Source organism: Hoplias malabaricus, chromosome 10 (genome assembly GCF_029633855.1).
Source record: "Hoplias malabaricus isolate fHopMal1 chromosome 10, fHopMal1.hap1, whole genome shotgun sequence".
Lineage (NCBI taxonomy): Eukaryota > Metazoa > Chordata > Actinopteri > Characiformes > Erythrinidae > Hoplias > Hoplias malabaricus.
The window spans coordinates 40,843,746-40,856,737 of NC_089809.1; the positions used below are offsets into that span (position 1 = coordinate 40,843,746).

At 38.9% G+C, this 12,992-nt stretch overlaps 1 protein-coding gene and 1 pseudogene across 1 annotated transcript; both read left to right on the forward strand.

Moving 5' to 3' along the window:
* The first annotated feature begins 4,258 nt into the window (after window positions 1-4,258).
* On the forward strand, window positions 4,259-6,293 carry LOC136708062 (C-C chemokine receptor type 5-like; annotated as a pseudogene).
* A 181-nt stretch (window positions 6,294-6,474) lies between these two features.
* LOC136708063 (C-C chemokine receptor type 5-like) lies at window positions 6,475-11,145 on the forward strand. The gene is made up of 2 exons (XM_066682323.1): window positions 6,475-6,489; window positions 10,057-11,145. The coding sequence occupies exons 1-2, from the start codon at window positions 6,475-6,477 to the stop codon at window positions 11,143-11,145; spliced, it is 1,104 nt and encodes a 367-aa protein (XP_066538420.1).
* Window positions 11,146-12,992: the final 1,847 nt, after the last annotated feature.

Sequence of the window (12,992 nt, forward strand, 5' to 3'; positions counted from 1 at the left end):
GGAGGAATTACCCTGCAAGAAGCATCCAGGGGTAAAGCAAAAAAAAAAAAGCAACAGACATGAAAAGCAGTGCTACTGTGTAAAAGCAGGACCAGAATAGAGATGCAGAACTTATCAAGTGGAAAGAGTAAGTCATTGGTTACTCTCGTTAGAGCTGTTTCTGTGTTACAATTTGGTATTAATCCAGACTGAAAAATGTAATGAATGTCATTTTTGTTTTGTTGGTAAAAGCACAACTGCTGTAACACAAAATTTTTTCTAAGATTTTAGCAATAAATGAGGTTTTTGCTATTGGCTTGTGGTTCGTGAGCCAAGAGGGTCAAGATTGCCTTTTTTTAAATAACTGGCTTGAGGAGGTGGTTACTGATTCTGTGGGAGAGTCACAGTGAGCTGGAAAAGAGAAGGTGGTAAAGTGTATATCAGTAAAAGAACTAACAGTTGAGGTTGTTATAGTGTGTTTTCTGTTGTAGCGTGACTGTGGACATATATCATTGTAAGTATGACCAGAGAGGGTGACAAACTGTTTTCTATTGGTTAGGTAAAATATAAACCAATCCAGGGCAGTGTCACTGATGTCCAGATAATGCAGTCTTGACAGACAAATAGAGTGACACACTATGTTGATGACTGCAATTAGGTCTGTTGTTCTTGCTAGGATACACTTTCTGTCTCCACTAAGCACTTTTGTGAATCGCTCTGGGTAAGAGCCTCTGCTAAAGAAAATGTTAGTCACCAAGTATTTCTGTAGCTGACTGTCGACAGTTCATTCAGGGAGTTTAGCTAGAACGAGAACGATAGAAATTGGTCAGTAAATATTTAAATCTGATTGGTCCAGACTAGGATTCTTTAAGTATGGGGGTAAGTGCAGCAAACTTGTAAGGCATGGGAACCTGACCAAGAGGCACAGACTGATAAATAAGAGTTATAAAATAAAAAAAGCAGAGCAGGCAAACAGGCCTGTTTTTAAGGATGTAGGAAGTGGATCAAGAGAGCAAGTTGTTGTCTGAGTTGCAAACTAGAAGAGAGAGCAGGAGAAAAGGAAGCAGAATCAACTGGAAATGCAGAAAAGATGGACTGGTTAAAAAGAAGACAGTCCACAGCCTCAGTCTTAGGGAAGGAAATTATAGTCAGACATAAGCAGTGATTAAGTGATTATTATGAGTTCATTACAAGTTTTGTAATTACTTATAAAAAGTCACTCGACTTTAGGGTTGATATTGGCCACATTAATTAATTAACTAAATAGTTTAACCCACTTACACACAGAGGAAAGTGGTAGAAAAAAAGACCATAAGGAAATTAGCCACAGGTGTTTGTTTCTGTTTAACAAAAATATCTCAATTTGGGCCTCACGGTTCAAATAGTATGTGTAATAAGTTGTGCCTTATTCATAATCTGATAAACATTTTACACACCTACCTTGTTGGTACCATTCTGATGTACAGTTCATTCTGGTTGTGACAATGACAAGAGTTCAGTTTCAGGTCTTTTTGACATGGTTCTTCATTTTAGAAGTGCTACTGGTCATTAAAAAAAAATTAAAAAAAAGATATCAACTTTTAATGATAATGCCCAAATTTAAGATGTAATTATACTGTAATGTGGCAGCTCACCCAGGGGTGGATTGAAACAGGGCAAGCCACCAACAGAGCACTAGAGAAATAGGCCTCAAGTGCAGAGACACACAAACAACCCTAACTCTGAAAATTAGGAACACCAAGACAAAATGGAACACGAGAGGAAAACTTAAGATGTCAGGGGAAAACTGATCAGCTCAGAATTGAGCAAAAGAAAACAAAGGCAAGAGAGCTTCCCAAAACAAAAGTGAGGGACAAGATGAGACAAAAGAAATTAAAGATAGAACACAACTTATTTCTAATTATTTATTTATACTAAAAAATGGTAAAGAAAAGATAATATTGAATCCCAGGAGAAATCAGAGAGAAAGCTCTGGTGGAGAAACAGAAGATAGAGTGACCCAGGAGAAAACTCAAGAGCCTTTACCAAATTACCAGCCAGACTTGCACAGCACTCTGAGAAGAGAAACCCAAGACTTAGCACTGAGGTGTGTGTTGGCTTCCCTTAAGTAGAAGTAGCCCAGGTGGAACCAATTGCCCCAAATTAAGAGTGTCTCTGTCTCCCTCTAGTGACTGGGGGTGGCTTAGCAGGCAGCCTTGCCCCAGCCCCAGGCAGACCTCTTACATATACATTACTTAATACCTTAATACGCATTACTTAATACCACTACAGGTCATTAGTTACTGCATTTACATATGATAATGTGCCCCACCAAGTAAAGTCATGACATAATACATATTTATAAGTCATAAGTTAATATATTAATATATCATTAATTTACAGTATGCACAAATAACTCTTAACATTGTGTTTATCAACGTAAAGCATTTGCTGAAATAATATTTCCAAATATGTCTCTTAGAATACAAAACATGAGGTAATGAACTGAGAGACAATGTAACATTTTTTACTTTTTATTTAAATTTTTACGTCATCTGTCATTCAGAACACATACAAGTTATTCCTTGTACTATACAGAAAATACTTGTAAACTTTCACAAAATGTTTAGTAGCAGCTAGAAAGACTCATCTTTAAACAAGAATGGCTAATCCTTCTGTACATTCTCAAACATAAAAATGGTACCTTTATGCATGTGAAAAAAAAAATCAAACATCAAACACAAATCACAGGTAACTTATTCAAAGCCTGCATTTTAAAACAAAGAAATGATGCCTAATACTTCTGTACCTTCTCAAACATAAAACATGCTGTCTTTATGCATTTGAATAATGTAAAATACGTCATACATTTCAAAAGCAAAAAAACAAAGGCTAATTGTTTGTTAAGTTCTTAGAAATACTAAAGCTAATTATTGTATTTAAGAACAAAAAGTCACAATTTCAGAATCCAGATGTCCACTCCATGAATGAAAGATGTTGTTTTAGCATTTGCTCTGTCCTGTTGCCTCGTAGCCTCCAGATTCTTGTTTTGTAGGTCAACCATGCCCGCTCAAGATGCTGGGTATGGGCTCTAGTGTGGGGATCTACAAACCACTGGGCGTGATTAACCCTAAAATTTATGAAGCCCAAATCCGTCAAAGCACCTCTGTACGCTCTCCATTCATTACTGATCTGTGTAGTACCTGGATGCACATGTTTAACAACTGTTGCCTGTTCCCTCTTTACATCAAGCATACCAAACACCCAATTCTTTCTCCTCCAAGTGGGGGCAATCCTCCCTCGACCATACTGTTGGAATAAGATCTTATTAACGGATTGAGATCATGTAAGGCTGTTGGACTGAGGCCAGAGTGACTTCTTGTGTTATTGTGTTTTTATTTGTACTTTTTGGGACAAACTCTCTGTGTAGTCATAAACATTAGGCAGGACATTTGGAAGTGAATAAAAAACAACTAATACATCTTTATTTAGGGATGTACAAAGATACACTGCTCAGGATTTGTGTTATGACTGATTGCATTTTCTTTATAAACCAAACTGGACGATTCAGTGGGGGGTTCATTTCTTTGCCTTTTATTTAACAACTCAGGCATGATTACTGTTTACTCTCATGTCTAAAAAAAACGTGCTGCAAGTGCTATTATCATTATCTCTGTACATTTGCTGTTGTTTCCGGAAATATCACTTATAATGTGTCCAGAAGTACATTGGTGATTGGTGCTGATTTTCTTCAAACATCATTGTTCTACACAAAACTCCAGGTTTGCCACCATGTCTAGGGCATGACATCTTTGAGGGTCTTTTGTCATATGACACTGCACTGTATCTTAAGTATTTCATAAAGGTAAAGTCATGGTTCACCTACTCCACTCTGAATCGGCACATTAAACAGTTCAAATAGAGCGCCACTGATGCTTCTGCAAAGCCATGTGCTGTCAGCCCTCAAGCAGCTAAACTCTCAGCACAAGCCATACAGAATTGAAATTTTCTAAGGCTGCTGCCTCTCATAATTGGTTATAGAGTTAAAGATACAGAAGATGCTGTGTGGCAGTTGACTCTACAGCTGACAGACATTGTGGACATGATATGTGCTCAAAAAATCTCTGTGCCTCAGGTTGCATATCTTGATGTTCTTATTCAAGAATATTTAGAGTCAAGGAAAGGCCTGTTCCCAGACAGTAACCTGAAACCAAAGCATCATTATTTACGGCATTACCCAGCACTGATTCTGAAGTTTGGCCCCTTGTTTAGGCTACACACTGCCCAGAGTTTCTAGAAGATGGCAGGGCAGCACAATGGTAAAGTTGATAACAACGAGAAATGCTCTTCAATCTGAAATGCCACCAGTTCCTAGCATTTTTCAATTAGCTTAAGTTACCATCAACACATTTATTGAATTTGGACAGATCACCAGGATCTATCCAAGGGAATGCTTTATTTTCCACCATATGACCAACTGTGTTTGGACACCTGCTTATGGAACATTTCTTCTAAAATTAAGGCTATCAGTGGGTCCTCTGTCTTCTTTTGCAGATGAAAAAGTTTCTTCAGGGAAGACTTTTAATTACATTTGTGTGAGGATTTAATGGCATTCAGACACAGGAGCACTGGTGAAGTCAGGTACTGATAAAGGATTTTTAGGTCCACTTCAACACATTTCAATCAATGGTGTGTCATCGTTCTAGAGTGCGGTTCCACTGGTCCACACTCTTAAAAATAAAGGTGCTACAAATGGTTATTTGAGAGATGCCATAGAAGAACCACATTTGGCTCCATAAAGAAGCATTTTTGTTTAAGAGATGTGTGAGTGTGAAGAACATTTTAAAATATATCACTTGATCTTAACCTTCTTTACCCATTTAAATGTATCCGCAAAAAGTGGTTCTTAATGGAACCAAAAGTGGTTCTTCTACAGCATCGCTCAAACAACACTTTGTAGCACCTTTATTTATAAGAGTTCACAGCCCAGTTCTGGGGCTTGTAACAATCCTCTGGCCTATGATTGGCATTGGTATGGTCACATTAGGTTTATCTGCTGATGCTCCAGATTCAATTTAAATGAAAAGATATCTATAGAGATTACACAAGCTGTGAGGTAAGTGACAATATGGGGGTCTTCAAGTAAAAAACTGGCGAAGGAATGAATGCCCATTCAGTTAAAGCACTTTTAAATTTACTCTGTTGTCTTGTTTACTAAGTGTTCCATTGTTGATAAAAATTACTTTTTGTTTAATTACATCCACCATGTTTATAGATATGTGTTTGTTTTTAAACAGATTATGATGACTACTACAATTCCAGTGAAAGCCAGGCCAAACCCTGCAACAACGACAATGTACAGGACTTGGCTAAGTTTTTCTCTCCACTCTCTACAGCATGATATTCATAGTGGGCTTCATTGGTAATGGCCTGGTGGCGTATGTCCTCATCAAATACCACCATAGATCAAACATTACGGACGTGTGCATCTTGAACCTGGCAATGTCTGACCTGCTGTTCCTCATCTCTCTGCCCTTCTGGGCCCGCTGCGCCGCCGTGAACCAGTGGACCTTTGGGAACTTCATGTGCAAGGCTGTGACGTCCTTCTTCATGCTGGGCTTCTGCGGCAGTATCTTCTTCATGATCCTGATGACGGTGGATGGTTATGTTGTCATTGTCCAAGCACATGCCTCTCTATTATCCCAGCACCACTCTTGTGGTTACTCAGTCTGATGGCTTCCCTGCCAACCATGATATTCTCAGAGGAGAAGGAGGAGTGGAACGGATTGACATGCAAACCAGAATATCCTGAGAAATCCTATTTGAGGCAGTTCGGCTACATAGAGCTGAACATCCTTGGCTTGATTCTCCCTCTCTCCGTCATGCTGTTCTGCTACTATTGGATCATCCACACCTTGTACCACATGAGGTCTCAAAAAGGGCACAAAGCCATCAGGCTCATCATGGTTTTGATTATTGTTTTCTATGTCTGCTGGACACCCTATAATGTGGTCACATTCCTGTTCTTCCTTCATCACTTGGGGCAATTACAAAGTTGTGAATGGCAGCAGACCCTGGACCTGTCCAAGCAGTGGGTGGAGACCATCGCCTTCATTCATTGCTGCCTCAACCCCATCATCTATGCCTTCATTGGCCAGAAGTTCAGGAGAATAGTTGTTAAGGCCCTGAAACAGTCATTCCCAGGTTGCTTCAACCAGTGCAATACACTCAGCATTGAGCTGTCAGAGAGGAGGAGCTCGGTGCACTCGCGCTCCTCAGAAATATCCACCACAAGTATTATATTGCTACAGCAATTCCACCCTGATATGGTTTAATCAGAGGATATTAAATGCTCAGCAAAGCCTTGTCTGCTTCTTGAACATGAAATCGCATATTAATATTAAATTCCTTTTCCTTTTAGCAACAGGAATTTATCTAGAGAACTCCTTAGTCTTAAAAATGAATGGTTCTTCAAGGGTCCTTTCATAAAGTACAGGACCACAAACAATTGAAGAAATGGTTCTGCACCTGGTGAAATCATTCAACATACAAAACATTCTCCAACAATCTTCCAAACATTTCACCATGCAATAAACACTTCAGTCATTCAAGTGATTCTTTAATGTCATTATTAATAACCTTTGAAGAACACTTTTTAAAGAGTGTGGGATTATTATTTGACCATTAATAATAAAAGTTTTTATTTAGTAAATTAGTAAACTATACAATGATCCATTTTTAGGGTTTCCTTAAAGAGGAGGTTTCTTCAAGGATTTTATATAGAACCAATTACACACAAAGAACTTTTCATACTTAAATGCTTCTCTGAAGTTGAAATGGTTCTAAACTATTGTTTTTAATAAAGGACACTTTAAGAACCCTCTGTTGTAAGCTTTATTGTGTTAATATTAAACATATGGCTTTATATTTAGTAAAATATACAGTAAATTGTTACTAAATTATCTTAAAGAAGGGTTCTTTATTAATGAGATCTCTATAGAGCCATGTAAAATCGTTAGTTTGGTGCTGCATAGAACCATTTTTCAAAAGCTACTCCGATTCATATACAATAAGTTCTAAGGAACTTTTGATGTTTTAAATACAACTATTGCCTTTAGTAAAGAACCCTTGAAGAAGCTGCTTTGCTAAGAACTGTTTATAAGAGTCAGCAATGGAAATCTGGTTTATATTTGGAGTCTATTCTGGAGTCTATTTTTAGTTTTCTTTCTGCAATAACTGTAGCATGGAGGTAGCTTTTTCTCTATAAATTGTTTGGCCTTGACTGGTGCAACACTATCAAGGTTTGTACACGGCACAGTGAGCTGGAAAAGAGAAGGTGGTAAAATGTTTATCAATAAAAGGACTAACAGTTGAGGTGGTTATAGTGTGTTTTCTGTTGTAGCGTGACTGTGGACAGATATCACTGTAAGTATGACCAGAGAGGGTGACAAACTGTCTTCTATTGATTACGTAAAATATAAACCAATCCAGGGCAGTGCCACTGATGCCCAGATAATGCAGGCTTGACAGAAAGATAGAGTGACACACTATGTTGATGGCTGCACTTAGGTCTATTGTACTTGCTAGGAAACACATTCTGTCTCCACTAAGCACTTTTGTGAATCACTCTGGGTAAGGCTAAAGAAAATGTTAGTCATTAAGTAACTTTAGCTAGAACGAGAACGATAGAAATTGGCCAGTAAATGTTTGAACCTGATTGGTCCAGACTAGGATTCTTTATGTATGGGGGTAGGTGCAGCAATCTTGTAAGACATGGGAACCTGACCAAGAGGCACAGACTGATAAATAAGAGTTATAAGATAAAAAAGCAGAGCAGGCAAACAGGCTGTAGTTAAGGACATAGGAAGTGGATCAAGAGAGCAAGTTGTAGTCTTAGAGGAAGTAAGGATATCAGCAACGTAAGAAGGATTAACAGTATGAGAATCAGGACGTGAGGATAAAATAAGCTCCTTATTGATCAGGTTCTTAGTCTGATATTCCGTTCCACCTTAAATCGTGCCTTAAATTAAAGTGGTCCTATTGCTATGCGTTTTCCTTTATATTCCGTACGATTACACAGTGTTTTATACACATGCGCTTTTCTCAGTGTTAAAACACAGAAAGCAGCTGCAGTAATATTTAAGGTGGAACGGGAAATGTAATTAAGGAGCTGGGGGTGAAAGAAATTTATTTCACCATTGTTATCTGTATGCTGGCACCAAAAGCTTGTCCTGATGGAGCGGATGCCATCTCCAGCAAAGTGCATCGCAGTAAAAGAGCGATAAATTCTGTCAGATTGTGTAGTTCCACAGCCACACTTTAGACTCCCAGCACTTTGCTGGTGATGGCGTTCGCTCCATCAGGATAAAGCTGGCACAGCAACAGAACCAAAGCTCGATTTGAGGTGGAACGGAACATCAGAATCAAGATTCGTTACCGGTTCATTGCAGCATTGTCGTGACAGAACGCCATCGCCAGCAAAGTGCTGGGAAACTTAAGTGTGGCTGTGGAATTACGCACTCTGTTTATAGCTCTTTATTGCAACAAAACAATAAAGTCATGAATTAGAACAGCTTCTACAGAGACAACACAACATTTAAATAAATAATATCTACAACAGAATTGTGCGTTAATGTCTAAAAACGTAAGAAGTTACTACCCCACAGACAGTCAACTGTTTTTTTCCTTTTTTGTAAAAGCAAACTTCATAATATATTTCTTACTGCCAAATGCACAGTTTACACCATGTAGACACTCATCTAAGTTTTTTAGAAACTAAATTGTATTAAGAGTGGAATATGGAACAGTAGAATCCCAGCATATTTCTAAATTCAGCCATAAGTACATTTACACATAACATTTCTTTAGTACGATTAAACACGCTCATAGCCAGTGTATGTGTTCAGATGGATATATATAGATAAGAACAAATAGGTTTTTTCAGTGCCTAAAGCCCGCCTCAGGAAACTGTAGCTGCACCACTCAATAAAAAGCAGCTACACAAGGCACTGACTCAGTGATTGGAATGTCAGCTCTTGGACTAATTCAACATGAGCAACAGCACAGACAGCAACAGCTACAGCAGTGGTAAGGATACATGGCCTTTAATTGTTTTCAAATATTGCTATATCAGGAAACAACTGCTTTGCTGTTATTAGTTTGAATGCAGTCCCTAAAGTGCAGTGTAAAGAGTCTACAGTGTTTCAGATGGTTTTACAAACTGCAGAGTTGGGACAGGGTCCTGGGTTTTTAAACCTGGGAATTAGGTCTGAATATAATGGGTTTATTATCTGCATTTTAATTCATTTATATCTTTTGAAAGGAATCTAAGTGACTTACACACAGGCGTTCTATGATGTGATTCCTTGTACTATTTTAGGCTAGACACTGCCCACAGTTTCCAGAAGATGGCAGGGCAGCACAATGGTAAAGTTGATAACAACAAGAAATGCTCTTCAATCTGAAATGCCACCAGTTCCCAGCCCTTTAACAAACAGCACCTCAATTTAATGCATCTAAATACATACAGAAAAGTTTATCTTACACTATATGGCCATCTGTGTTTGGACACTTCCTTGTCCAACATTTCTTCTAAAATGAAGGCTGTTAGTGGGGCCTTTTCCTGCTTTTGCTGCTTCTGGGAAGTCTTAAGATTAGATATTGTAACATTTCTATGAGGACACATTAGCATTAGTGAAATCAGGTACCGATGAAGGATGGTTAGATCCACTCTGACACATTGCACATAAAGTTATTAAATGGTGTGCTCAACAGCTCAGTGCTGGGGCTCATTACACTTCTCTAGCCTATGATGGCACTGGGTGTGGTGACCTTAGGTTCATGTGTCCAGTTGTTCCAAAGCATGATATTTAAATGAAAGCATTTCTTTTAGGATTACACAAGCTTTGGTTGCACAAATGAACATCTGTTCAATGATTATCTAGGTTTCTCAATGGTGTGTCAATGCTCTAGAGTGCGGTTCCACTGCTCCACACTCTTAAAAATAAAGGTGCTACAAAGGGTTATTTGAGAGATGCCATAGAAGAACCACATTTGACTCCATAAAGAAGCATTTTTGTTTAAAATTGTTAATATCAGTCATATTTTTTCCTTTTTCGTTCAACAGACTATTCCTATAGCGATTACTACAGTTATAACGAAGACAGTGCCGCACCCTGTAGCAATGAAAATGTACGAGACTTTGGCCAAGTTTTTCTCCCCACTCTCTACAGCATGGTCTTCATAGTGGGCTTCATTGGCAACGGCCTGGTGGCGTATGTCCTCATCAAATATCGCCATAGATCAAACATGACGGACATGTGCCTCTTGAACCTGGCGATGTCTGACCTGATGTTCCTCTTCTCTCTGCCCTTCTGGGCCCACTATGCCGCCATGAACCAGTGGATCTTTGGGAACTTCATGTGCAAGGCTGTGACATCCTTCTACATGCTGGGCTTCTACGGCAGTGTCTTCTTCATGATCCTGATGACGATGGATCGTTATGTTGTCATTGTCCATGCACACGCCTCTCTATTTTCCCAGCACCACTCAGCCAAAGCGGGAATGGCTGTGGCCGCTTTTATGTGTATGTGGCTACTCAGTCTGATGGCTTCCCTGCCAACCATGATATTCTCAGAGGAGAAGAAGGAGTTGAACGAATCTACATGCAAACCAGAATATCCCCCAGACACCTATTGGAGGCAGTTCAGCTACATAGAGCTGAACATCCTCGGCTTGATCCTCCCCCTCTCCATCATGGTGTTCTGCTACTCTCAGATCATCCCCACCTTGTACCATATGAGGTCTCAGAAGAAGCAAAAAGCCATCAGGCTCATCATGGTCTTGATTATAGTTTTCTTTGTCTTCTGGACGCCCTACAACGTGGTCACATTCCTGTTCCTCCTTCATCACACCGGGCACTTGCGAAGCTGTGAATGGCAGCAGAACCTGAACTTGTCCATGCAGTGGGTGCAGACCATTGCCTTAAGTCACTGCTGCCTCAACCCCATCATCTATGCCTTTGTTGGCCAGAAGTTCAGGAGATTAGTCGTTAAGGCCCTGAAACAGTCATTCCCAGGTTGCTTCAACAAGTGCAAAATGCTCACCACTGAGCTGTCAGAGAGGAGAAGCTCGGTGAACTCGCGCTCCTCAGAAAAATCCACTACAAGTATTATGCAACTACAGTAAGCCCACTCTGATATGGTTTAATCAGAGGTTATTAAATGCTCAGCAAAGCCTTGTCTGCTTCTTGAACATGAAATCACATATTAATATTAGGGTACTTTTCCTTTTAGCAACAGGACTTTATCTAGAGAACTCCTTACTCTTAAAAATGAATGGTTCTTCAAGGGTTCTTTCATAAAGTAAATGGTTCTGTACAGAACCACAAACAATTGAAGAAATGGTTCTGCACCTGGTGAAATCATTCATCAACATACAGCACATTCTCCAACAGTCTTCCAAACAATTCACCATGCAATAAACATTTCAGTCATTCAAGTGATTCTTTGTCATTATTAATAACCTTTGAAGAACACCTTTTTAAAGAGTATGGGATTATTATTTGACCATTAATAATAAGAGTTTTTATTTAGTAAATTAGTAAACTATCCAATGAGCCGATTTTAAGGTTTCCTTAAAGAGAAGGTTTCTTCAAGGATTTTATATAGAACCAATTACACACAAAGAACTATTTCATACTTAAAAGCTTCTCTGAAGTTGAAATGGTTCTAAATAATTGTTTTTAATAAAGGACACTTTAAGATCCCTCTGTTGTAAGGCTTAATGTGTTAATATTAAACATATGGCTTTATATTTAGTAAAATATACAGTAAATTGTTACTAAATTATCTTAAAGAAGGGTTCTTTACTAATGAGATCTCTATTAGAGTAAATTGTTTGGCCTTGACTGGTGCAACACTATCAAGGTTTGTACACGGCACAGTGAGCTGGAAAAGAGAAGGTGGTACAGTGTTTATCAATAAAAGGACTAACAGTTGAGGTTGTTATAGTGTGTTTTCAGTTGTAGCGTGACTGTGGACAGATATCACTGTAAGTATGACCAGAGAGGGTGACAAACTGTTTTCTATTGGTTAGGTAAAATATAAACCAATCCAGGGCAGTGTCATTGATAATCAGATAATGCAGTCTTGACAGAAAGATAGAGTGACACACTATGTTGATGGCTGCACTTAGGTATTGTACTTGCTAGGATAAGCATTCTGTCTCCACTAAGCACTTTTGTGAATTGCTCTGGGTAAGAGCCTCTGCTAAAGAAAATGTTAGTCACCAAGTATTTCTGTAGCTGACTGTCGACAGTTCATTCAGGGAGTTTAGCTAGAACGAAAACGATAGAAATTGGCCAGTAAATGTTTAAATCTGATTGGTCCAGACTAGGATTCTTTAAATATGGGGGTAAGTGCAGCAATCTTGTAAGGCATGGGAACCTGACCAAGAGGCACAGACTGATAAATAAGAGTTATAAGATAAAAAAGCAGAGCAGGTAAACAGGCTGTAGTTAAGGTTGTAGGAAGTGGATCAAGAGAGCAAGTTGTAGTCTTAGAGGAAGTAAAGATATCAGCAACGTAAGAAGGATTGACAGTATGAGAATCAGGAAGTGAGGATAAAAACTGAGTTGCAAACTGTAGAAGAGAGAGCAGGAGAAGAGGAAGCAGAATCAACTGGAAATGCAGAAAAGATGGACTGGTTAAAAAGAAGACCGTCCACAGCCTCAGTCTTAGGGAAGGAAATGCACTTTGGCGTGAAGTGTTGGGGTACAGCCAGAGGAACAGTAAACATAAGCTTATGATCAGAAAGTGGGAACTGTAGTGGTTGTGGATTAGAATAGGTAGGGAGCAAGAGCAGACTACGTCATAGCTGTGAACTTTATCATGAGTGAGGGAATTTACATGCTGTGTTAAATGGAAACAGTCAAGAATAAAGATAAAGTCCTTTGCAAATGTGCTGTCTACTTTTAATATATGAAAATAGTGAGCAAGATATTCACTGATCATTAGGAACATTCACTTTCCAAA